Source organism: Antedon bifida, chromosome 4, assembly GCF_963402885.1.
Source record: "Antedon bifida chromosome 4, ecAntBifi1.1, whole genome shotgun sequence".
NCBI lineage: Eukaryota > Metazoa > Echinodermata > Crinoidea > Comatulida > Antedonidae > Antedon > Antedon bifida.
In genome coordinates this window covers 2,903,621-2,931,558 of record NC_136229.1, presented here as the reverse complement: position 1 = coordinate 2,931,558, position 27,938 = coordinate 2,903,621, and the positions used below count along the sequence as shown (strand labels likewise).

The window sequence follows — 27,938 nt, the reverse complement described above, 5'->3', positions numbered from 1 at the left end:
ACCGTTGGATATTAAATATAAGGGGGGCAATAATTCATGGCCAAGTATTAATTATGACTATTTTTTTTGCTATTATGATGGAAAAAGCAACTGTATTTCAAGAGGGGTGGCTTATTTTTAGCATACTCGCAGCTATCTGTTAGTTAGGTAATAAAATACAATAGGTCTACTAATTACAAGAGGCAGTTAGTAGTAACTGAATGAATTATTATCGCCAGCAATTATACTTGTCATTATTTATGTTCAATGATATCTTCATTTGAACTTTGTATTATTTAGTACTATAAATAAGATGTTGGTACAGCAGTAGATGTGGAGGACATGGCTACAGAAGGTTTAGTAACAATTGTAAAGCCTTGTCTACACTATCAAACTTTATGCGCCAAAAAAATGTGATGTGCCTATATATGGACATGATGATGTCGTATCACTACCATATTTGGGGATATCACTACCATATTTGGGCACATCACACATTTTTTGTCAAACTAGTTTGATAGTGTAGACAGAGCTTAAGAGTGGTCCTATTTTAACTACAACAACTTGCATCATCGAATCATTTGGGCGGGAAACCTTGCAGAAGTACTTTTGTTTTATTTAGTTAATTAATTAAATAGGAAATTTAGTAATTAGTTATAATTAGCCAATGCCATTAGATATGAATACAGCCTTCCTTCTAATCAAATTACACATTTCTTTGGTTTCCTTTATTAAGAGAAATATTTAATTTCATAAAAAAAGGTAAACATTTTATATATTAGTTTCACTACTGTGTGGTGTTTGTGGTAACAGCATTTATATATAAATTATGCTTATTTCTGGAATTGGTAGACACAATGTGTCACCAACTCTGTGTCGGTTAATCACTCTAGCTGTTCCATGTATACCGCGATTAGCTATATTCTACAACATTTTAGCAGGTCTTTTTGACATTGTTCCAAATTCCTCTCTTAGGAATTAGATATCATGAAGAGTTTTTAAACGAATGCGAGCTCACCCTCTAGTTTTTTCAATTTGTTTAAAGAGCTTTAATTTCTTTTTAAAAAATGACTTTTTAAGCTAGGAACGAAATAAACAATCAACTTCTGTTTCTCTCTGTCTCCTAGTAAAATCTGCTAGAATACTAAACTAAAAAATGTACAAAAACGAATAAATTTTTGCACTAGAATATCAACATTCTGAGAGTCGATTATTATTATTATTAGCATGGGTTAGCCGTTTTATTTCTTGCAATGTACCAGCCATAAACAAAATGACACACGAGAGACAAATTAGGTAAAGTGACAGTTGAATATAATGAATGCATTTTAGTGTAAACTATAAACTTAAGCCCTGTCTACATTATCAAACTTTATGTGACAAAACAATGTGATGTGCCCATATATGGAAGTGATGACGTCATATCACTACCATATTTGAGCATATCACTATCATATTTGGGCATATCACACTTTCTTTTGTCAAACTAGTTTGTATAATGTAGACAGAGCTTAACTATAATAATAATCTGTAATGTTTTTAAAAGGAAATTGTAAAATTTAAAATCTTGTTCAGAACTAGAGAATTTATGACCTGTAAATATATTAAATTACTGTACGAACTAAACATCGTTTACAATATTTTATGCTCAAAGCTTGATAATAATGTTGCTACAAATAAATTTATAAAAAATTTTCTACTTCTCCTCTCTACCTCATAACATGGACTTTTACTGTTTTACCATGAGCTAAACCTTAAGCTCTCTCTACACTATCAAACTAGTTTGACAAAAAAAGTGTGATATGCCCAAATATGGTGATATGCACAAATATAGTAGTGATATGACATCATCATGTCCATACAGTATATGGGCACATCACATAAAGTTTGATAGTGTAGACAGGGCATAAGATTAAGACACTAGACTAACCAATTGCTTGAAACAGCTAATGGATACAAGTTGGCTTGTCCTTTATAAAAAATGATTATTATTGCGCATGCTCGGTGACCTCTTCACTCATGAATATTCATGAGGCAAACAGAACCATTGATTAAAAGAATACATAGGTGCAAATTATGATATAAACACTTACTTCCAGGTAATGGTTCCTCTTCTCCAGAGCTCTCATATCTTCGGTATGTAAATTTCTGTGGCGTCGGTAGCGGCGTAGGTGTATCACTCTCATTACGAACCTCCTTAGCAGTCTTGTTGATGTTAACTACAAATATGTAAATATAAAAAATAACGCACATTAAAAATAATGGTAAAAACATAACTAGACTGAATGATCATTATATAAGTGATAACTTAATTTATTAGTAACAGACTGTGGAATTTACAGGTATGTAAAAATTAGGGTATATCATATGCAAATAGAAACATACTTTAATTTCTATACTTATTTGTGATCCGGATACATTTTTTAGATCTATTTAATTTTTATGTTTTTATTTTATTTTTTTTGTATAGCCGAGCTAATCTCAAGATACAATTTATTTAATTTTTAACATTATTTTTGTATATACTAAAATAATGATTTTAAAACAAATTAAATATATGTACCTGTTAGTTTAGGTCTGGATGTCTGGTTTTGTCTTCGATGCCATATAGAATCCTTACTAGGTTGTCTTTTTGCTTGCCGACGATGTAAATCCTGTTTCGCTGACGTGTCATTATGTTCCGCGCCATCCTCTGTCGGTGCAACATCTTCATTGGTACTACTTGATGGTTCAGGCCCATCAGATTCTTCTGGAATTATAGAGGTGCCAATCTCACTTCCTTGAGCACCATTATAAACTGGTTGTGCAGAGGTTTCACCAGTTTCTTCTACAGAGTTCTTTTGTGTTTGTGATAATGGATTGTCAGACTCTTTCTGAGGAGTTACAGATTCCTTTTGGTGAGTGCTTGTCGAACTTTGAGTTGACTCGTCCGTACCATCGTTCTGGTTAGTCCTCGGCGAATGTTCTTTCTGCTGAGGAGGACCAGCTGTGGATGGACTCGGAGTAGATGCTCCATCCGATGGATTGCTCCAGGACCTCATTCTTAATTTTTTAATTTCTTCTTGAATACCCATTTGTAATTGGATATCACTCTCTGTTCGATGCCTCTGTTCTTTGGCATGCTCTCCATCTTCACTGCTAGGTCTGGTATCTTCCGTAGGATCCATGTCTTGTTGATTCTCTGTTATGTTTACTCCATAATCTCTGTTTTGATCTTCCTGTTGTTGACCTTGGCAGGTCAGTATAGTAGCGCTCATAGTTTCTACTTTGTTAGTCGCTGGCACGCCAATCTGACCTTCGTTTGACGCCTTTATCCCCTCTGAATCATCACCAATACCAACGATAGGCATTGAGGATGTGTCGTCTATCATAGGGGGTTCATGGATAGGGTGTTCTGTGTATTCGGATCCTTTTGATATATCAGTCTTACCAGTACTGTTCGACACTAAGTGGTTTGATATATCACTCTCAAGAACCGAGCCTGCTTGACTTCCTGTGTTGGATCCGCTGTCAGAAGTTTGAGGCAAATCATCAGCATTTGGTCTGATTGTTTCATTAACACTATTAGTAGTATTTCCTGTGGTTTCTAGCGATGATTCGCAAGCGATGCTCTGAACGTCGGCCAGTCGTTTACTCAACACTCCGGCAGCGGCGTGTGACAAGTCTTCGTGAGACAGATCGTTGTTAGACGTATTTGGCGTTATTGGCTCCTCGATTATATTTGACGTGTCGCTGGAATGATTTTGAGGTTTGTTTTCCTGATTTCCGTGGGATTGTGGCGTTGACTTTTTTTTTACTTTGCCGGATGAATCAAACACAGGAAGCATTAATTGTGGTACAGAATGTGACCGACAAACTGACTTTGTTGACGATGCTCTTGATAAATTAAAACCATTTGGAAGAATACCATCTAGAATATAAAAATAGAACTATCATTCATCAATGATATTTTTAAATTTTTCAATATATTTAACTTTCTCGATATATATATAGTTTAACTCCCAAACTAAACAAATTTCACACAGGAATCTGGTCAAAAATAAATGATTAACTGAAAAAATATACTGTATATATTGTGCATAATAATGAATGGTTTAAAAAGAGTGTAATATTTTGTCATTTATTAGGTCATTCATATTTTCCATCCACAATTTAAGAATTGACACCTTAAAGATGTATTTTCCCCCTGAAAAAATAATATTGAATATGCCATTTTGATTTTGACCAAAAATTGGATCAAACAAATATTTATTTACCTGGAAAAATGTAATTGAAAGCAAAAATTGGTCAAATTGGCTTCCAGCCAATGGGTTTTTGGTTGAATTTATCCATTTATTTTGTTATTTTATAAGTGAAAACATTTAAAAAAAAATTTTTTTCTATGGAAGTAATTAAATTTATTAAAACTACAAAATAAAGTCTGATTAAATTAATCTAAATTGTTTAACATCTTTAAAACAAACATGATTTAAATGTGTCTTTCTACCTTTAAAGATGATGTAACAGTATTCATAAAAGTAGTAGAAAAAAGGAGGGACCAATTTAATTTTCAAAATTAGTTAGTCAAAATGATGCAAAGTAGACTGTAGTAGGAAAGAGATAAAGGAAATTGGACATCAGTCGGTTGACCTTGGTATGTCAAAGAAAAAAAACCAATGAAACTCACTAGTAGCACTTCAGTAAAGTATTGGGACGGCGCCAGCTTTTTCAATATAGGGGGTCTTGTGTTTGGAAGAGTGAATTAAAGGTCTGCCACATAGCGTAAATAATTGATTTTAGTTTGTTGTATTGCATAAATTCATAAATGGACTTCTTGAACAAATTAACCCCTCGAATCCGCCTCAATTAATTGTCATAGGAAAAGGAGTGAGACCAGAATCCTAATAAAACATATTTGTGTAAGGCAGCAAGACTGCAACTAATTAAACTAACGAGTTACAGCGATCATGGCTGATGTATAACTTCCGAAACTCTAGCCTTCAAAATGTCATGCGTACCACGTGTCAAAAATGATCAAACGCATCAGAATCAAGATATGGAGAGGTAAGTGGACGACAAGAATTGTAATGGGGGAAATAAGATAGAATATTGCGAGATGTAGAGAAGACTCAGTGGTGGGAACTGAAAATCGAGAATGATAATTCCGTATATCCTCGGGTATAATCCCACTTCGGGTATAATCCCATGCCCTATTTTATGTCTTATATCACAAACAGGCATATCCCCGGGTATAGTTCCAGTATTGACTTTTGGTCTAAATGTAGGCCTCTCTCTAGCCAGTTCAGATGAGTTTTTACAAGAAATTCTTACAATTACTTTTTTTCCAACCCCCTAAATCGGTCCAATTTCATGTTCTAGGGGGTGCGATAATACCAGAGGATATACAGTGTATTAAAAATAAAAATAATAAATAAAAGTATAACTGGAGATGGACAAAACAAAAGATGCTGGAGATATGATTGATAAGCTCTGTCTACACTATTAAACTAATGTGATGTGCCCAAATATGGTAGTGATATGTCTAAATATGGTAGTGATATGACATCATCATATCCATAATATATGGGCACATCACATTTTTTTGTTACATAAAATTTGATAATGTTGTTTAGGAAGTGTTGGATAAAACACTGGGGGACTGACAAAAAATTGAAAGACTAACTAACAGAGAAAGCTGAAACTTACCCACGTCTTGGTCTTCCAGATGTATGGTAAAAGATAAAGTTCCTGTGATAGGGTCCGACGGGTGATGTTTGTTTAAATGTAATTGCATTGAATGTTCACTGTTGAGATAAATAAATAAATAATAAATACCAAATACTGTAATAATGAATGAATAATATCTTTCTGAACACCCCTAATAAAGCTTGGTTCCCACTAGAGACGCAATACAAGGACGTCAACGCAACATAAGTGATTTGACCAATCACAAGTGATAGATTATTCAAACTGTCGCTTGTGATTGGTCAATTCGTTTGCGTTGCAGCTTACGTCCTTGCCTTGCGTCCTAGTGAGAACCAAGCTTAAGGCAACACTTTATTAAGTCCCAACGAAGTCCACTTAATAGTGAATTATTAGAAAAGATATGTGGGGTTCGAGTGCTTGAATATTGGTTAAAAAATGGAGAATTAAGTTGGCTCCATGATTCAAAATATGCTGTTGTATTGTAGGAATGGTGATAATAGCACACTCACAATTTGGTACGAGGTGCTTATATCATTTTAAGAATATGCTTGTATGAATTCAATTATTTCATCATCATGGCGGAAACAGGTATGTGTACTTAGGTATAAAACTTTAGTAATAGGAACTATTAAAAATGGTGGTTTTTCCTACTTTTCAGCAACTCGTTGTAAGATGGTTTCGACCGGAATTGTAACTTTGCCGAGGAATCGACTGATGATTGGCCGACTCTTAACAAACTTGTCTTTAACTTCGAATTCAATCATGTCACTTATACGCGCTTGAAGGTTAAATGTCTGAAATACAAATGGCAACATTGTCACAATGAATGCATAGATTAGTTAGTTGGAGGTCATAGGTTACCAGTCTAAAATAGTGTATTACTTATTTGTCTAATGTATAAAATTAACAAAAGTGATCAATGCTAGCGAGGGCAGCAGACAACATTTTGTGATGAATAATAAACATACTAATAAAGAATGTTTTGCAGGGCCGTAGCCACCAGTAGGTAAGGTTTCAACCTGACCACTTTTTCACAAAGGCCTTTGACAACCCAGTGGATTGAACAGATATTGTTTCCTTTTCTTGGGAAAACCGCACCACTTTATTTCTCATGGCTATCACTGTTATATGAGAGTTTAAATTTAAAAGATTAACATTTCAATATTTATTATGTCATCATTAAATCAGTAGTGCAAAACTACTGTACTGTTATAAGTACAACCCTAGCCCTACTACACTTAAATTAATTATTATTTACAGTCCCAGTACTCTCCCAATACCCGACTCTCTGAAAACTGGGTCTAAAGCTCTGTCTACACTATCAAAGTAGTTTGACAAAAAAGGGATATTCCCAAATATGGTTGATATGACATCATTGTGTCCATATATGGGCACATCACATTTCTTTGTCACATAAAGTTTGATAGTGTAGATAGAGCTTAATAGATGCCAGGGTTTCTGGAAAACCAAACAAATGATGTCTGGTATTGGGAGAGTATCCCACTAAAAAAAAAAAACACTTTCTTACTAAATTTTCCCAAGACGGCATGACAGTATTCTGTGCCGTTTGCGTTCTATATTGCTGTTCATGATGCTGTAGTCTGGTACTCTTTTTACGAATGGGTTTTACCATTAATTTCACATAGGGATCCGGGTTAAAAAACATTCCCTTCTTCAAATTCTCAGCATAAATTTCTGAAATATAATCAAATGTATATCATGCTTAACTGTTGTGAAAATACATTTTTAAGGGTTACAACCTTTGACCTTCAAGGTCATCATACCAAGGCTGACAGAATGGAAGAAAAAATAGAATAGTCCCCTTTCTCATCAAATTTTGAAGCTACATGACTTTTTAATATTTGTTTTTTTTTTTTTTATAGAAGAATAATAATAATAATATCCAGTTTAGGTCATAAACAACAAATTAAAACATGGTAGTTAAATATATGAGGTACCAGATTGATCAAACTTTCTTAGCAACAAAATCGTCTTAACTTTGCCTTAAATCCTTGATTTTGTTTAGATCGGATTTATTAATAATACTAAGCAAAAATATTTGCTTAAAGATGTATTGTCCCCCAAATACATGAAAAATGAAGATTAATTAAATCAGACTTTTAATATGTTATTTTGTAGTTTTAATGAAGTTAATCCCTTCAGTAGAAAAAAAAACCAAAACAAATAATGTTTTCACTTATAAAATGACAAAGTAAATGGTTAAATTCAACCAAAAACCCATTGGCTGGCAGCCAATTTGACCATTTTTTGCTATAAATTACAGTTTTTTCAGGTAAATACATTTTTTTTTCAATCCAATTTTTGGTCAAAGTGGATAACTATTATGTTACATTAAAATGGCATATTCAACAAATTTTGTTAAGAATTATTTTTTCAGGGGGACAATACATCTTTAAGTTTATCTTAAATCTAAGATGAACAACAACCTGCCTTCAGATGAAAAACGTTGTTTTATCTGCAACAAAAACATTCGGAAAGGCTATGCTAGTGCGTTTTCTACGGTATCATGAACGCTAATTCAGTAAGATGGTCTAGAAATTAGACGAGCAAAACAAATATTTTGGGATAGGTGTGACCCATTTGACTATCCAGAAGCTACTTGTATCAAATTGATTACTTACTTGATACTATTATTGTATACAGATGATCATCAGCTTCTAAATCATCTGAAGTAGAATCCATACTGTCGTTACGTCCGTCATGGTTGTACACCGTAACCGTCGGTGAAACAGCTCGTAGTTGTCCGGAGTTGCCATGGTAATATTTATAACAGACCTTATTTACTGCTGAAAACAATACATCGAATATTTGTTTTAATCTCATCATGGTTATACTGTACAAACAATACTCTATAATATTCTAATATATATATTCTAATATAATAATCTCAAACATACATTATACTGTATACTGTATTATAATATTTGGAAGATTGTTAGATAATGGACATTGACATTTTGCTGGTAACTAACAATAAAGTAATTTTTCTTTTCATATTAACTGTACAGTAGCAACAATCTTCATTAATAATGGTGATCATTAACCATTAACATTTACAGAATGTAAAATTCATTAATTGAAAATATTACTTTTCACATATTGTACAATCTACAATGGGTGGCTGATGCTGTCAATTGTTTATTCTTATCTTACTGTATGAAACCAAGAATATAGTGTACTACAGGAATTTTACAGTTAAACGACTTTAATTTTTTTATTCAATTTTAGGCAAATTGCCAAGGATAATCACAAGTGAACTCAATCACTGTCCTTCTCTCAAAGGTGGCTCTCCTGTTCACACGACAAACATAAACACAAGATGCTATACATAAGTACAGTAACTGTAGTAACATACATAAAGGGCCCTTTCACACCTGTTCCGGCATGGTTCTGGTCTGGAACTTGCAAATCAAATCGAACGTAACGTTTTAATGCGGCTACGCGCATATCGATTGTTGCATAGCTGCGTGGAGCATTGTGAAAACGAAACATTGGCAACAATTTGATTTGCCCGCGCCAGACCCGTGCTGGAAAGACCCTTTAATAATCCAGTTGTTTTGCACCTGTAAAGGAAGCGCAAAAACTGCCCGGGAAATCCTATTGCATTTAATATACTCAGAAAGCAAGAAAACATACTTTATTTCATATATTTGTGGTTAACCTAGGACATGATTCACTTCCAAATTAATTTTACGAAAAACAACTCTTAAACTCTACACTATCAAACTTTATGTGACAAAAAAATGTAATGTGCCCAAATATGGACATGATGATGTGATATCACTACCGTACTTGGGCACATCACACATTTTTGTCAAACTAGTTTGATAGTGTAGACAGAGCTATAGGTTTGTATTGTAATGCTATGGTTTTGAATCATGTTTCTGGATTCCTACCACAACCCCCATCAAACATCCTTTAGGTCAAAGTTTAAAACAAGACATTGACTTTATAGCATTAAAGCAACATTACCATACTAAGTAGTAAACATCTCAAGTAGTACAACAAATAACCAAAACCGTTGGAACAAACAATGTCACAAAAAACACATAGCATATTTATGAGTTGACAAACAAGAAGGTCTCGAATGTCCCATAATATTGGGTTGAAGTCTAGTTATCATGTATTATATAAGTATCAGAAAAATTAAAAAGATGATATATGAAGAAAATGGGATTTGTGTGACTAATGTTTAAACATTGCAAAATGTAGAAAGATTCAATGCACAAGAATATAAATCCTAGACTTGTTTTTCTTCAATAATACAGATATTATACTGAAACATTTGTAAAGCTCTGTCTACACTATCAAACTAGTTTGACAAAAAAGTGTGATATGCCCAAACATGGTAGTGATATGCTCAAATATGGTATGACATCATCATGTCCATATATGGGCACATCACATTTTTTGTCACATAAAGTTTGATACTGTGTAGACAGGGCTTAACACTATTATTAGACAAAGGAGATCACATCTGATTTTTAGAAAGACGTGGCTGGTGACTACCAGTACACATTATAATAATAATATTAATTATTATTATTTTATTTTACTATATTTTGTTGAGGATGATACCTAGACATCAACTACAATTGTACAACCAAAGGGAAAAAATTGAACACTATTTAATTATTGAAAATTACGATAGATATTATTTCAAAATGAAGATAAGTGCACTGCACAGTACAGTACAATGATGCAACTCAAGTTATATTCATAATAATGAAATGGGTTCTATAGAACAGTACAGTCTAACGCTACAACAACACAATGATATTACTAAACCTAACCATGCGTATAAAATAGATTTCAACAGAAATCCAAGAATTATGCACAAGATTAAAACAAACACTGTAGTACAGTAAAGATGGTGGTTTATACATACTATTTTAATTATAGATTCATAAGAAATATGTTGCCGAAGGATTAGAACCTATCCACAGTAACTTTCCACTAGATCACAGAAGATCCTGTAGTGAGACTACATACAGTACAATACTTACAAAATAATTCTTAATCTTTTTGGAATCAAGATAAGTGCTTGCTGTAGCCATTAGTAAATTATATTCAAAACAATTTATAACTTGCTGTACCTTTTCTAAAGTTGGTATTTTTTTCTAAGTCCCATACCATCTGTCCTTTGCGGGTTCCAGTAACTCCACGATTTTTAAAGTCAATAAAATTTGATGGGTTCATCTCATCTGTAAAAATAATTATGTACAGTATACAGTTGAGAAAATAACGTAATAATTTAATGGCACTTACTCTACTTGTTGCTGGGTTTTTAATCTAAAATGTAGTAAATTGCTTTTTTTTCTCTAAAGATTAATCAAATAAGATATGCTAAATTTATTCCAATATTCATTCTTTTTGTGATACATTAAAATCAAATACTGTTAACAGGTTTTGTGACATTTACTTCTCGGCAACCATGTAACATTTCAATATTAAGATTTAGCGGAAAGTGGTCATAACTTAACGGTCTACATATGAATAATAAAAGAATAGCAAATGGATATAGACCATTAAACTTTAACAAGAAGTTTGATAGTGTGGACAGAGCTTTAGATTTAGACAAAAAAGTCTTCAAGACAAAATATCCCCTTTCCTTAATAATAATAATGTTTAACATTTTTGGTTGTTGAATATGTCACATAATAGTTATCCATTTTGACCAAAAATTGGATCTAAACAAAATTAATTTACCTGAAAAAAATGTAATTTAAAGCAAAAAAGGTCAAATTGGCTGCCAGCCAATGGATTTTTGGTTGAATTTATTATTTGAATTATAATATTAATATTATGTTATTTTATAAGTGAAAAGATTTTTTTTTCAACGGAATTGATTAACTTTATTAAAACAATCATTCCTTCAAAATCTGATTTTGGGTGACAATACATCTTTAAGTAGATGAGCATGTGTGACACATGACAGTTTTAAAATTCATTTTTGTATTTATTGTGTGTGAATGGAATTATTTAATTTTTTAACTGAATATTTTGAATTTTAATTTTGGGATTTGGTGAATCAATGAATGATAATAGCTAATCAGAACTAACATTTTTTTATATTTGTGCAAACCCTTTCATTAGTAAAATACTATTATATTAGTCAATACTTAAAGATGTATTGTCTCCCTGAAAAATAATTTTTTACATTTTTTTTTTTGAATATGCCAATTTATTGTCACATATAGTTATTCACTTTGAACAAAAACTGAATAAAAAAAAAATTATTTACCTGAAAAAATTGTTAGACAGTGGTTTTTTTTGTTAAAACTAAATGTGTCTTTTGTATTTTTGAAAAAAAGTGAAATAATAATTTTGTTATTTTTTTTCAGAAGTGAATAACTTTATTAAAACTGCAAAATGGCCTATTTAAAGTCTGATTTAATTAATCTTCATTTTTCATGTTTTTGGGGGACAATACATCTTTAAACCATTTTGTTACTAATTAGTTGTCAATACTTAATAGTAGTAGGCAGGGTAGCCCTACTGTAAAATAAAAATATGTAGTATTGTACACTATTTGTGTATACTCAGCTGTACATTGATAATACTGGCCAGGAAATTATACAAAATAAAACTACCTTAATACAAATCTGCTAATTCATGTTAAACAATACAGGCTTTGAATATTGTATTCTGAGGAAATGTCACCAAAATAGACACTATAATTGAGCCCTTCTGATAATTCGTGTTAAAGGGTAATTTTGGGTTTAAAATGTCTATTGTTTATTATGAAATACAAAACCTTTTCCAACAACGTGGTGAAACGAAATCCCACTTGTTTCTCTTCTGCGGTAAAGCAGAACAAGCATCATGAAAAAACTTTTTTAAAAGTTTACCTGACTTTTCACTTAAGTACAAACACTAACAGGGTAAAATATTTCTAATAAAAATAGTTTTTTCCTGTGTAAAAATAATAGTTATTTAAATTTATATATTGTCCTAAGAAAAATGCCACAAATTTATATATATGACAGTCAATTTGGCGAATTTCCACGTTATTTCAGCCCTTCTGTGTTTAAATTTTTTTTTTTTTAAGTATATATTTAGGCAAATTGCCAAGGAACCATAAGCGAATTCGTTCATTATCTTTCTTAAAGGTGGCAATCAATTCAAACATTGGCAGTATTAAACAAATGTTGATGCATTAACTACGCCTTGTGCATGTCGCAACATTGTAAATACCCTCGAGTGCGCCGCATCTTCACTAACGTAATCTGACTTGTGCATTATTTGTATAATAACCAACACAACGATTTACTCAAGGAATGCATTATACTTAAAAAATTCAACTGCAATTTACATTCCATTACCAACAAAGTCTTTTTTTAGTTCTTAAGTAATGTAGTGTACTGTGTTACCAATTTAAGCATTAATTAATTTTATTGTTTGAAGGTTTGCATGGCGAAATCAAATGTTGATATAAGTTTGCGGTACACCACGTATATTAGATCTAAAAATTAATTTTATTTGACAAATATCAAATACTGTACCTGAATTGTACAACCCAATCCAGTCAGTTGCACAAACTTCTTCTTTAATATCCCAAAATACGATCAGGCTATCCCCACAGCCGAGTGTGATCTCTTGCTTGCTAACTGATAAACTTGATAGACCTTGAAATGAGCTTCTCGCAAGATTCGGGTCACTGTGCGCCCGATCTTGACGCGTAAGAAGTCGTAGGATCGGTTGATTCGGGAATACACCCATGCTGTGTCGTAACCGATCTTCTAGATCCATCTCTGCGTTTTGTTCAGGAAACTCGCTTAAGCTATGTCTGAATTGGTTCAAGTCTTCTACTTCTGAACTCATGATTATAATAATTGCTGTAAAAAGTAAAATCAAGTTATAATTAATGTAAATTTGGAATGTGAATTTCTTTTAAATTTTAACTTTAATGTATTTGTTTTGTTAATCAATAATTAATGCACCAATCATAAACAGTTTTTTATCATATTATATTACTACTACTTTTGATTTTAATTGTGAAAATCATCGCGCATAACATATTTTTAATTATATACAGTACAAAATGCTAACTTCCTTCACTATACCAAAAGGTAGGTCATCTGCAGACATTCAAAAATAATAAACTAAACTACAGTCAGTTGTTGAGGCGCAGGAGATCAGAGCCTAAATCAAAACAAGTTCAAATTTCCATAATTTATTTATTATTTTATTTCCATTTTTATTTACCAAGGCCTGCCTGCAACATTTGTGACAACAGTAGATATTCAGGCTACGCTACAGATTCATACTGATAGTTCATACCACCAGGCACAAACATACACCGATTATAAATAAAATATGATGTTCCTACCCTTCCTAGCCTACTCCCGCCCGAGTCTAGCCTAGGCTAGGCCTAGACTAGCTAGCTGGCTGTGTGTAAAGCCCTCCTTTTCGATTAGAAAGTAAATATAAATACAGTTTATTGGAAAACTAGCACATGTCAAAAGGCTGTAAAACTATACCTGATGAATTCGGTTTCAAAAAGATTAAATAAATGTTTCAATTCTAGGGCTAGGCTATACTTAGTTCTAGGCTACGCAGGCCCTTCTCTCTACTTCCGTGCACACTGCCACACCAGCACAACGACCGCCATCGGCAGATTTGTTGTTCCTCTTCATAGCGTACAAATCACAGAGGGAAAAGCCACGCCTCCCTCATGAATATGCAAAGCAGGGTTAAAAAGTTCTTCTAATTCCCAAGCGTATTGTAGTACCAGCCTCCAAATAATAACTAATTATTTTGTAATACTAAAAATACAATTTCAAAATGTTATTTTAAAAAGAAAATAAAACGATTATAATGCTATTATTAATATTACAAATTGTGCATCAAACTTCATGATTACATAATTGGATAAAATTATCCCAGTTCAATTTGTATTGTAATTTATTGTCTTTTTTATTTTTTTCTGGAATAATACATTGTGATTTTGAGCTCAATATCATACGTATGAAATGCCATATGTGCCAGAATATTTTTCTTTTTATTAATATTAAGTCGAAACACAGTCTACTAAAGCCCACCATGCACATTGTTACTTGTACATATCTTATACATATCCCCACGTAAAATAATATAAATTATTAATTGAGTAAGATTGAGTGAAGTTCTAACTCCAAAATTAAGCAACAGAGGGCATATTTTAAGAATTCAGCAGTCTCTTCATAATGTCCATATCTATGGCTAATTTTTTAATTTATAAAGCACAACATGCTAAATAAGTGCTTTAAAAAAACATTTTTTTAAATTAATATTTCATTTAAGTATGGAGAATTTAATTATTTGTGATACTTTTAATTGACAGAAGTAGTGATTAGTATAACTAACTTTAGATTATTGTAATATGATAAAAAATTATAAAATAATATTGTTTGACATTGTGTTAAAAATACCATTTATCATATTATATGGCTTTTTGAATAAAATTGAATTGCGCCACCAATCGAATTAATAATATCATGCGGAGCGCGAGCGGGTGTGGGGGAAAGGGGGTTGGGTTGGAGAGAGGAGGAACTACTACTGACATGTGAGACTAAATACCAAACGAATTAATACCTCTATTTTAGTAATCATATGTAGCATAACTATTTATATTCTTTAATTAATTATAATTTATATAGCTTTGAAAACTATAAATAAAAATTTTTAATGATAATTATTTCTTATTTCGTAGTTAATTATGTGAAAACTCAACATAAATTTGATGATTGTCGTTAAATTCTTTTTACCTATTTATAATGTATGCGCATGCGTGTTCACCTTGGAATCTGATTTTGTGTGTGTGGGATATTTCCTATTCTTCTTCAGCACACCGTTGTTTTAGCGATTCGATTCATTCCCCAGAAATCGAAACAGCCGGTACACCAGAATACTCCTATTTTTGTTGGAAGTTTCCTAGGAATTGGTCACTCAATGTGTAAGCCATCAGAAGTAAGTTATCGATAACACGTACTACTTCAGTGTTTAATTTACCACAAGTAACAAGTATTTTAACTGTACTAAACAAAGCAATGCAAATTACCTCGCCTTGTTGCTTGGGGAATCCGTTGCTTGTGCCGTGGGTAGGCCTAGAGTGGTATAGAGATATTTGTGGGAATAAAAGGCATGAAATGGCCTACTCATTGTTGCTAGTTTAGGCTAGGAAAAACCAATGGACGTTACTATTTGTTACGTTTTATGTATTTTCACGTAATAATTCATTCTATAGACTTAATGGATATGCTGTAAAGTAGTTTAGGGATCAGTTTAGTATTGTTTCTTACAGTTTCTACTCAATAAACAATATTTATATTTTCGAATCTCTGATGAGGAAGTTATTCGCATTGACTTTTTACGGTGTGTGTGAAGCGGCCATTCATGCAGCAGCACCGGATGAATCCGGATTTTTCTTCTGTTTGATCTCAGTTGGGGCGCGTCTTAATAACTGTTGCTTTGGCTTAGACTTTAGGCCTATTAATTATTCATTTTACAATTATCCAGCCATTATAATTTTGATTGAAAGAAGAAGGGGAAAATGGAAAATAAGGGATCATTTAATTTAGTATTTTATTATTGAAGTACAATGCAGGCCTAGCTAGGTTTTTCTTGGGGTTGCAATAAAATCAACTGTTCATGTACTGTATACAGTTACAGTAGAGCATCATTAGCCAAAGAACGTATTTAAACCCCCGTTTTACCAGAACATTTAAATGAAATGTCATCGTCACCTGGGAAACTAACCATTCTTCCGACATGACAGAGATCATGGAACTCCATTATTAGACCTGATATACTGTACGGCTTGTTAATATTTATTTGGTAACGGGACGATTCGGCCCTGAGACGATTCGGCCCGGGACGATTCGGCCCTGAGACGATTCGGCACACTTAAATTTATCGGCTTTGATATGCATTTATAAGCATAAAAGCTTTTTTCCCCAAACTTTATTTTCAGAGACTATGGGATAGTACTACTAGGGATAAAGATGCAATAAAGCAAACATTTTGAAAACATTGTCGAAAATGATCATTTTTTAGTCACGCAAACGATGTAAACAAGTTACGCCCTCTGTTGGCCGCTTGGCGAATGCACGAAATAAACAAAGTTTTCGAAGTAATAAATTGAATATAAAATTACGTTTTTTTAGTAATATATTATATCAAGATTGTCAATATCAATAAATACGGATTGTTAAACACCTTTAAAAACTGGATAAATACCAAAAAAAAAATGAATATGAATTTGGTCTAAAGTGAGACGTTTCGGCCCACAAAGTGGGACGTTTCGGCCCAAAAGTGGGCCGAATCGTCTCACCAAAAGTGGGCCGAATAGTCCCGGGCCGAATCGTCTCAGGGCCGAATCGTCCCTGAACCATTTATTTATTCTTCATTTACGTTCAACATGATGGGATGTAGGCCTACTGTGTAGTCTTTAAATGCTTAAGCACCCCTGAGTCAATAATTATTTGAAATGACGCATCCATGGCGCACCTCCCGGGGGTCAGTGCATAATCAATAAAACTCTATTATAAACTAGTGTACTTTTAGCTTACTACAGTATATTTAGTTACCATTCTCTGGTATTTTGGACATAAAATGTTTTACCAGCAAGCTGCTTTATACTAAAGCTCTGTCTACAGTATCAAACTTTGTGACAAACAAATGTGATGTGCCCATATATGGACATGATGATGTCATACCACTACCATATTTAAACATATCCCTACCATATTTGGGCACATCACACTTGTTTTGTCAAACTAGTTGGATAGTGTAGACAGAATTTCCATCTGTTCCATCTAATATTTTATTGTTTTATTAATGATCAATCACTCACAATTATGATGTGTAAGCCTGACATTTATGAATACAATATACAATATATTCTGGAAAAATCAAAATGCTATCATATTGTTTAGTAATAGTAGGAACAGTATGGCATTAAAGCATAAAACAGACAAACTGTTTACTTAATACTTGCACGCATCCGTATACAATATTTGTTTTGTGTTTTGTTTGTTTTTCCATACTAACTATTGTTGTGTGATACAATAAATTTGGAATTAATTTTTTTGTATTCATTAACTACTTTTTTACCCTACATAGTCCTCTATGATAATTCAGGTATTTATGATAGGGAAGTTAAAGAAAATAAATGTTGTACAAAAAAAAAATATACAGTACAAGCTATTATTAGGGTTAGGCTCAATTGTTGTACAAGCTTGTCATTTCCTATTGTGTGTAAAATAATATAACACTTCCAAATAATAACAAATACCTTGCATTGACACCTACTGTACCTATACAAGGTAATGACCTGTTGACAATACAAAAAAAAGGTACAGGGTAATAAAAAAAAAACACTTAACTTTAATACAATGAACTTTGTTCTAAAACTAAAAACTAGTACTGTAGTACAAACAAAGTACAATACACCCAAGACAGATACACACTGATATTGAAAAGTAACTAGTTTAAGAGGCAAGATTATAGTTTTTCCTGTACAAGGTAAATGTTCTCTAAAATGCATCATGAAAATGTTGTGCAATGTTTTAAATTACTGTAAACATTTGGTTAATATAATAATCAATAACTAAAAATTCTAGGAATTTTTTGATGATGATGTAATCTACACTTAGTCAGTAGTCATTTTACTACCCAATGAGTATGATTCATTGATTGGAGGTTGTTATGATCAGAGTTGATGAAGCGTGACATTGATTTGTAATGTTGTGTAATAATAAGACTTGTCCACCTGACCTCATTAAAAATATTGAATGACCCTATAAGCTCTTCATAATAAATAATAAATATGAAATATATTGCACAATTATATGTAATGCCTTGAATTATAAAATGCAAGTTCTCGTTGTGTACAGACTCATTTTTTAGAAATTGTTGTACAGTAAAAAAATAATGTCATTGGTGTTACCACTCATCTCAAATAAATTAATTGATGTAATTTTAAGACTATCGACAGATTGGTTGATTCATGCACTTTATGTAATCAAGTGAAAGGTACAGTATTTTGGAATTTTTAATTTAAATTTTTGGAACAGATCTACAGTTTTTGTATTAAGCAGGAACCAGTGAGCGGTTAATAAACTTGGATCACCTTTACTATGAACTTCAAATAATTACAAAAAAAGCCAAATTTATTAGAAAAACCATTAAAATTATTATTATTTATGTAATTCATGCCAAGAAAAAGTTGATTAGTTTTGAGTTGATTATACTGTAGTACAAGTGCAATATTATGAGTTAGGCTGGATTAGTAAATTCATTAAAAAATACTTTAAAAGTTTGGGACATGATGTGAAAATAATCAGATGTAGATCACAATACAGTTTTGAGTTCATGGCAATCAATTTGTTGGGTAAGGAACATAATTTGAGTATTACTGTACGAGGAGCTAGCTTGGTTTAATGAACTTTAAAATGATTAATAAATACTTAACTAGATTGTTTATGCTGTGTGTTGCTGATGTAAATATGTCATGCTACTTCTACCCACACCAACTGAAAAGTCATTGCGCAGTGTCGGTTACTGCCTGTGCCAACTCAGGAATGGTATTTGAAGTATGTAGTACCTATATGTTAGATTCTCTACATAATGTATAATCGCAACACTTAGCTGACAGTATGGTACTTAGGCAGTACAAATTGTTGGTCAACACTAGTATTGGTGGTGAGATTTGACAGTTTACAATTGTGTGTGCTGTACATTAGGAGTTTCACTGTTTTGTAATATTTAATTATTTCTGTAGTAAGTATTACTTTTTACAGTTAAGATACTTGTGTTTACAGTTAAGATACTTGTGTTTACAGTTAAGATATACAGTACTGTAGTACTTACTGTTTACAGTTAAAATACTTGTGCATGTTACCAACTTTCATTTTGTTTGTTTGTTTTGTTAGTATCCTTTATGAAATGAATTACAGTACGATGATGTATATTCAATAATTACTGTATTACAAAGTACTAAAAAGCTAGTTTGTTTTGATGTTTGAACTATTATATCTCTGTTGTTTTGCATACAATAACAAAATAAAAATACAAAGCAAAACTCATTTGTCCCTGTTGGGAATTTACTACAATAAACACACTTCACAACATGTTTCAATAAAGTGTTCATGTTCATTAATTCCCTTAATCATCCAGTACCTGTCCCATAGTCCCTTGATGAAGATATAAATATGTTGTTTTTTGTAGCAAATTTTGAGAATGAGGTGTCCTGTAGGTGGTTGTCCCGATGGGAGTTCATTAAAAGTGGAAGATGTGTTGTTACTGTTGAATGCTAGTTAGAGCCTACAGTATAACAATACAATATACTGTATACAACATTGATAGTTAGTCTGCTCTATCCTATTCCACTATCCATAATATTCTTTCAAAATATCGGAATAGATACAGTATTGTAACGTATAGAATGCCTACTGAAGTATTGTGGTACAATAAAGCGGTGTCCAATTTTTGTTTGCAATTCAAATTTTATATTCTAGAAGTTGTACAGTAGAATATAACATTTAAAAAAAAGGATTATACAGTATTTTGCTTTTGCGAATTGACTTTGAATTTCTCATACTGTACAATAAAATAATATGGTGACAAAAACTACACTCTGTATATACTGTAAAGCAATAAAAGATAAATTTTATAGATATACTGTACCAGTAAATATTTGAAGGCACTCGAGTGTCGAAAATTAACAACCTTCAGTACACAATTATTTTCAGAGGTTAAAAGATATATAATAGTCAGTACTGTATGTGGAACCAGGAAATTTTAATACAGTTTGTATATGGGAAAGTTCCCTAAATAAAAGTTTTTGTTTGATTTATTTGAATGCAATCGAGTGTCGAATGTTATAAGTCTAAAGTAAAAAAATATTTTCAAAGGTGAAAATAATATCTGGAACCAGGAAACCAAAACAACATGTTCAAGTGGATTGTTTATCTTGAATATATATTCAAGTGCAAAAAAAAATTACTATGAAGTTTAGTGTATTCTTCTCCTTGATCATACTGTACAAGGAAGCTGCATTGGATAATAAAATGGATATCCAACATATAATTCGATTGTGATTGAATGAATACACATTGTACTTTTTTGAAAATTTAAATCATTTATAATGCTGTCAAGTTTAACAATTCTGTTTTCTTTTTCTTCTTGGGTGCAGTACTGGCAAAGCTGTGGTCACTGCTTTATGGCGATCGTTGTAGAGGCTGGAGAGTATTGCCAAAGCCAACACGAGTGACTAGCTAATCAACGACACGAACCTCCAGGTTGAGCTGCCGTGTCCACGACAAGCTCAGCGTTCTAACCCAAATCCATTCGACATTGCTGCGAAGACGAATATTTTATTCCAAACTGGGACCGGTGCAAAAAGAGAGATATCTCGGATGGGTTAAGCAAAGTTTTCACGAACAATCCACACGTCATTTTGTGTGCACATTAGTGCGTGACCTACCTCAACTTGAATTTCAAGGCATTTAGCTGCCTTCTTTGTCGTCTGGATAAGTTTCTCCTTCGTTACGTTTAAGGACCCATCCATGCGTTATCACGACAGTACAATGGCCCGAAGTAATAAACCGCCGCCTGCTGAAATTGAGTATAAGAATATGAAGTTCTTGATCGTCAACAATCCTGACAAGAACACCGTAGAAAGCTTTATACAGGTGAGTATTTAGAACTCAATGTTTACATACTGGTGGCTTAAGCCTTATCTACACTATCGAACTTTATGTGACAAAAACATGTGATGTGCCCATATATTGACATGATGATGTCATATCACTACCATATTTAAGCATATCACTACCATATTTGACATCACACTTTTTTGTCATAACTAGTTTGATAGTGTAGACAGAGCTTTAAGATTTAATTACATTTTACAACACTGTAGCCCGCTATAAGTAGTTGTTTTGGACTTAACGTGGGAAAAGTTTATCCAAACCAATATCATTACTTTATACAGAATACTACCAGAAACCTTTAAAGCTCACTCAAAACTCATCCAAAATTTATATTATATATATCGTGACTATACTATCTTTGCCCTGCCTCTACCATTCCAATTTCATTATAAAATATTATCTTGCTCATATTTCCATGTAGTATTTAATCTCTGTTCAAACCTGATAATAGTATTTAATGATGCATTCATAAAAATTAGTTTGCGTGGATGCCTCTTCACATGATTTAAAAGATCATTATCACATGTCATAAAAATTGCGACATTCTGCCAACATATTATTAAGTAGAGTGCAATAATGTTGTTATCTTGAAAAATGAAAAAAAAAATGATACATCTAGTTATACCATATCTGTTGTAATTAGATATTGACTAGATGGTTAATAAAATATTCACAAAAACAAACGACAAATGACGTACAGTATCCACGGTAATTGTATAGTTGAATAAAGCCATCGAAATACTAACTACTTGATAAGCGACCTCATCTGTGTGGCCATTATTTTTACAACCAAAATAAAATTCAATTCAATTCTGGTTTATTAAAAAAATAAGTGGCATGGCAGAAAAATCTGAATTGCACAAAATTTACATTATTATAAAAAATCATTTTATATTTGATTGAATGAATAACTGTGGTGTAACTAACATTTAGTTTTAACCAGCGTGGGTGTAAATTGACTTTTTAATAGTGCTGCACACCAATTGACCTGTGTCAATTATCTTATCTTAAATGAAATCCCTGTTTCCTGGTATCAAACTATTTCTATTAAAACTGTACTGTAAATGGTATCTGATGATATGACTGACTTGTCATTATTTGATTTGGTTTTTTTGTTGTTTCCATATTCGATTCATAAATGAATGAAAATAGTTTAAAATTAAATTCTGTTTTAGCTTTAGATTAGGATTGTCCTTTCTGTGAGGGTTTATATATTTCAATTTGATTATCTCAGGTAAGGAGGAGGGTTAAATGATAGCAACTTTATTTCATAAGCACTTGTCTTTAGTAACCAGAATAATAGATTGTTAAATAAAGCTCGCTCTAAACTATCAAACTTTATGTGACAACATGTGATGTGCCCATATATGGATTTGATGATGTCATATCACTGCCATATTTAGGCACATTACACTTTATTATAGAGTGTGAAAGGGCTTAAAATGTTTGTGTACCGATATTATAGAACCCACAACTCAAACCAATTGTTTTATACTTTGCAGGATCTCAAGAATAGAGACATTAAATATGTTGTGCGTGTATGTGAACCTACTTATGATGCTAAAAAGCTTGCTAAGGAAGGCATTAAAGTCCTTGTAAGTAACTTATTGATTTTTTACTATTCAAACTTTGTGAGAGATGGGATGAACAAAAGCTTTTCTAGTTGCTATTTATTCAGGATTAAGCTCACATTTCAATTTGGCCCTTTGAATTAAGCTCACCACCCAAAATAGTTCTGGTATGTACTCCTATTTTTTTGAGTATTTATTAAATTGATGGTTTATGAATTTTTAGTGTGAATATCTGCATTTAGCTAACCACACCTATCTAAAAGAAACTTCATGACCAAATGTTATTGATTGTTTGTTTTGTTTGTGTATGAATAGGATCTGCCTTTTGACGATGGCGGTCCACCCACCTCTGACATCATTGGTCAATGGTTCGATCTACTCAAGCTCAATTTTGCTGAGGTGCCTGGTTGTTGTATTGCCGTACATTGCGTGGCTGGTCTTGGTAGAGCCCCTGTATTGGTTGCATTGGCCCTCATGGAGGCTGGTATGACATATTCAGATGCTGTTCAGCTAATTCGTCAGTAAGTTGTTTCACATCCATTTTAAAAATATAAATTTAATGCAAGTTTTATAATATGAATAATAGTATCTCAGTAGGAATTTTAAAATACAGTCGACTCCGCCTAAGTCGAATCTAAGGGGACTGGTATAAAAATTTGAGTTATGCGAACTTCGACTTACAGATTTGTAAAAAAAAAAAAATGCTAGGCCTAGCCTAGTAGACCCTGTCGCGATCGCGGCCCACACGATGAGCCTTCTTGAATTGAGTTTGCTTAGCTAGACCTAATAAATGCTAAGCCTCCTTTATCGGCAATGACAAACTGTATTTTCTTTATGGTTTAAGCCGCGGATAACGTATAATAAATACATTTCGGTTCTTATTCGAAAACGGTATTCATTGTTTATTGCTATCTGTCTAGCACAAAATAGGTACCCACAAAACGACACACTTAGACGAATTTCGACTTAGAAAAATTTGACTTACAAATAAAAAATAACACAGTAAAGTATAGGAACGAATTGGGACTTTCATAAAATTCGACTTTCGCGATTTTTCGACTTACGTGAATTCGACTTAGGCGGAGTCGACTGTATGAATAATGGTATCAGTAAGAATTTTAAAATTTAATTTAAATTTAAAATATATGTATCCCTTATAATATACTAATCTATATCATTATAGTAATCTAAAAGATGTTTTAAGATGATCCCTGAAGGGAGGGATCTCCTGACTTGGCCTATTTATCTATAGATATTCTTATTAGTTAGTATTCTTATTATTGTAGTAATAACAAGTATACAGTAACCAATATATAATAATTTACTCATAATTAACATTCCTCCAATAGACAGTATTTAATTTGGTTCCTAAAAAATGAACCCAGTTCACTTTTTGATCATGATCACAATTTAAGAGAAAGAAACACATTTTTTATGAGAAAAATCAGCTGTACTCATTAAGTCTGACGTATAAGTTTAGATTGACTCCACCCAACACAATTATGAATGAATAACCATAAAACACAATGAACAAGAAACAATGGGCTGCTAAGTAAAATAAAAAACATGTCACTTTTATTTATAATTGAATGCTTGTTTAGTCCGAAACATGACATTTGTTATTAGTTTTTGTATATTATTAGAGTTGACTTCCATTTGTAACCAACAGTATTCTTGTGACTACTGTATGCAAATGACAAACACTGTATAAATGTCACTTTTATTTATAGTTGAATGCTTGTTTAGTCCAAAACAAAGTGTGATTTGTTATTGGTTTTAGTACAATATTATTAGAGTTTACTTCCATTTGTAACGGCCATACTGTATGCTTGTTACTACTGTATGTTAATGACAAACATTGGTTATTTGAATGCGTCAGAAACCACATCTGAAAATCTGCGGATGTGGTGAAAATTGTTCATCCAAAAACATTATTGACAATGTGACCTTTAACCTTTGCAGGAAACGGCGTGGTGCTATCAATGCCAGGCAACTAGACTTCCTAGAGAAGTACCGTTCAAAGAAACGGCTCAAAGTTAACGGAGAAAAATGCTGTATCCAGTGAAGACGTCCAACCTCTACATACACATACACAGATAGAAAATAGTTCCACCACTAACTGTTTTTTATCGACTGTGAATTCTTTTGCTATGTACGTAGGGAGTGTTATTTTAAAACTTCAATGTGATGCCAGTTATTTATATTGAAGTTAAAAAATTGAATAATTTAGTATTTAAATAAAATTCAATATTTATGAATTTTATAGGTTTTAAACCTTATTTCTAAAAAATGTTGGGAAGAAGAAAAAATGATGATGTGAATTAATTTGAGATTATGAAGTGCATAATATTAAATATATGTACCTCGTACAAAATATCGATTCTTAATGGTTCTAACGTTTCTTCTGGTGCACTTCACTTTCCAACGAGATTCTTGATTTCCAACGATTATATTTCAATGGAATAATGAGATTAACATGGTTTTTAATTATTAAACCAGTTTATCGTACTATCGTTCAACGACTATTGAAGTGGAGAACAAGGAACTAATACAATAAGTAAAGTTAAGCAATAACATTGACATGAGTAATGGTGATACAGTGCTTTGCAAATATATTTAATTAATTATACATGATTATTTTTCATGGGCGCTGATTATTACTATATGATTAAATTGAATCGTTTTTTAATGGTGAAAAATTCAGAGGAATATGTAAACTGTTAAACAGTAGCTCTTTTAATAATTTATGTTTTAAACAAATGAATATATTTTGAATTTTTTATTATACATCCATCCATAACACATTATATTTTTATGATAAGCAAACAATGGAATATTCAATAGAAGACTAAAGCTCTGTCTACACTATCACACTTTTTGTGACAAAACAAAAATGTGATGTGCCCATATATGGACATGATGATGTCATATCACAACCATATTTGGGCATATCACTACCATATTTGGGCACATCACATTTTATTGTCAAACTATTTTAATAGTTCAGACAGAGCTTAAGGCAGTACAGTTCCTTGATTGTTAATGCTTGAACCGAATGAAACCAAATTGACAAACATGAAATAAACCAATGTCAAATTCATTATTAATCAAAATATATTTTAAATACACTTTTAGCAACAAAAAGCACATTTTAAGGTAAAAATCTGCTTTGAATTCGTTTATAAATAAATTATAGTCATTTTTTGATGCAAGAGAAATGTTATCTTTTTCTAAATTTTTAAATGAGAAAAAAAAACTATTGTGGCGATTTCAAACAAGCAAAGCCAAAATCAAGATGTAATCTTATTCGAAGCCTTGATTCAATGGTATATGTTTACTGATAATGCGATATTTAAATGAATTTCAAAGGCATACACAGTAATTGTTTAACAAAATGTTGATGAATTTTGGCTAAGTACGCAAATAGCATGCCTTACAGTATTTTTTTATCGATGAAAATGATGCATTTCTCAGAAATTTGTAACTAGTTATAAATGTTCCCCATATAACCCTTATATAATAATTATATAATATTTGCGTCCTTTAAATACGTTTTTAATATTAATAATTGGGACAGGGAGACCAATATGAAAGCGTAAATAAGTCTGTATTGTATGCTAATTAGCTAATTAGACTTGAAACTGTAGAACAGCGGTCTTCATTAGCTTGCCGGTAAATTAGAAAATGAAGTTATGTAACGAATGCAAGTACAGTACTTCAATAACAATACTTGCAATAACAAAAACATAATTATATTTGAAGCTGGGTAAATTGGAATTGTATGAACTGTCAATCCTACAATATTAATATGGGTAGCACTATGAAAGAAAAAAAAAACATTTTAAATTTGTTCTAACAGACTAGGTAGATGCATTTGATTTGATTTCTCAAAAGCTCGCCCATTTTATTGTTCCTAATAACGATACACTTCTCTTACCAAATAATTGTATTTGTTACAACAAACAACTAGAGTACAGTTGTGCTATGGATTTTTAACTGCAATGTATATTCATCAAATACAATGTAGTGCATTCAGTTGGAAGGTCAAGGTACTATTTCTTAATTATTACTTAATGCACTGTATTGTGTGAGACAAAATATTCATGCATATTTTATTTTGCTTTATTGAAATGAATATGATATAAAGTTAAAACCTAGTTAAATCAAATTAATGTAAATTGTATTAAGCTTGGTTCCTACTAGGACGTAAACACAACACAAGCGTGTTGACCAATGACAAGCGACCGTTCGAATAATTAATCGCTTGTGATTGAACAGCTAACTTGCGTGTTGCGTCTCTAGTGGGAACCAAGCATTATAGTCGAGTTGAACTCTTTTCTTTAGGCAACCAAAGCATCAATTCCCAACTTGTGATCAGATTTCGTAAATCTTATAATATTCTTCCTGTATGGAAATCTAGCTTTGATTATCCTAATCGTCAGTGGAAAAGAAGGATACAGTACAAACCGTGTTAATATCACATGGTGTTTTGTCTATCTCGGCTCTTATAGCGTCACTAACGAAATGATGGATGCTGTTAAATAATCCACAGAGTATTTTTAACCTAATCTGAACTCCCAAAAGTTATATTCCTACAAAATGTGCCTTTTTTGTTTGTTTTTAATTTGGCAAAGGTTGAATACAAATTTGCTTTTTTGATGGATAAATTTACCCTTCTACTTAATATGATTTAAATAGGTGGAATAAACACGTCTACTTTCATGTTGTCGTAATTTACTTGTCCTATGTCACCACAGATCACGCGTCTTTTATTTCAACCCACCTTACAATAACCGCCATCACAGTAGAATAAATAGAATCATAATTATTATGGTTTTCTTAATCACACTGTCTAACTTATAACCTTATTAACGTTAAGTACTGAAATGATTTAGTGTTCCTTATAATGTTAGTCTATACTGTTTTTATTTGAATATATGTATCTTATGAATATTGGAATAAATACTTTTGAGAGTGCAGAACA

At 32.1% G+C, this 27,938-nt stretch overlaps 2 protein-coding genes and 1 long non-coding RNA gene across 5 annotated transcripts in view; 2 read left to right on the top strand and 1 right to left on the bottom strand.

Moving 5' to 3' along the window:
* Nucleotides 1-14,348, bottom strand: part of LOC144840017 (E3 ubiquitin-protein ligase HECW2-like) — a 43,169-nt gene extending 28,821 nt beyond the window's left edge. Inside the window, exons 1-9 of the mRNA XM_078695633.1 lie at nt 14,169-14,348; nt 13,191-13,523; nt 10,782-10,889; nt 8,307-8,471; nt 7,193-7,359; nt 6,316-6,458; nt 5,665-5,762; nt 2,543-3,889; nt 2,073-2,198 (exon numbers count right to left, since the gene is read on the bottom strand). Coding sequence (XP_078551759.1) covers nt 2,073-2,198; nt 2,543-3,889; nt 5,665-5,762; nt 6,316-6,458; nt 7,193-7,359; nt 8,307-8,471; nt 10,782-10,889; nt 13,191-13,509 — 2,473 coding nt within the window. The 5' untranslated portion in view covers nt 13,510-13,523; nt 14,169-14,348. The remainder of the gene's footprint in view (nt 1-2,072; nt 2,199-2,542; nt 3,890-5,664; nt 5,763-6,315; nt 6,459-7,192; nt 7,360-8,306; nt 8,472-10,781; nt 10,890-13,190; nt 13,524-14,168) is intronic.
* On the top strand, nt 371-27,938 carry LOC144840027 (uncharacterized). Its single transcript, XR_013611822.1, has 2 exons — nt 371-521; nt 25,978-27,938. It is a non-coding gene; the product is annotated as an uncharacterized LOC144840027 (long non-coding RNA).
* LOC144840026 (protein tyrosine phosphatase type IVA 1-like) lies at nt 15,502-27,938 on the top strand. Of its 3 annotated transcripts, none has more exons than XM_078695649.1 (5): nt 15,502-15,636; nt 20,864-21,362; nt 22,886-22,978; nt 23,270-23,475; nt 24,917-27,938. In XM_078695649.1, the coding sequence occupies exons 2-5, from the start codon at nt 21,237-21,239 to the stop codon at nt 25,017-25,019; spliced, it is 528 nt and encodes a 175-aa protein (XP_078551775.1). In that variant the 5' UTR covers nt 15,502-15,636; nt 20,864-21,236; the 3' UTR covers nt 25,020-27,938. The 3 variants fall into 3 exon arrangements, with proteins under 3 accessions (XP_078551775.1, XP_078551776.1, XP_078551777.1); XM_078695650.1 differs by lacking the exon at nt 15,502-15,636 and adding an exon at nt 18,578-18,702; XM_078695651.1 differs by lacking the exon at nt 15,502-15,636 and adding an exon at nt 19,195-19,449.

Coding starts and splice junctions, on each gene's coding strand:
- LOC144840026 (XM_078695649.1), top strand. CDS start 21,237: ATGCGTTATCACGACAGTACAATGGCCCGAAGTAATAAACCGCCGCCT. Junction 22,979..23,269: donor AGGAAGGCATTAAAGTCCTT/GTAAGTAACTTA, acceptor GTGTATGAATAG/GATCTGCCTTTTGACGATGG. Junction 23,476..24,916: donor GCTGTTCAGCTAATTCGTCA/GTAAGTTGTTTC, acceptor TAACCTTTGCAG/GAAACGGCGTGGTGCTATCA.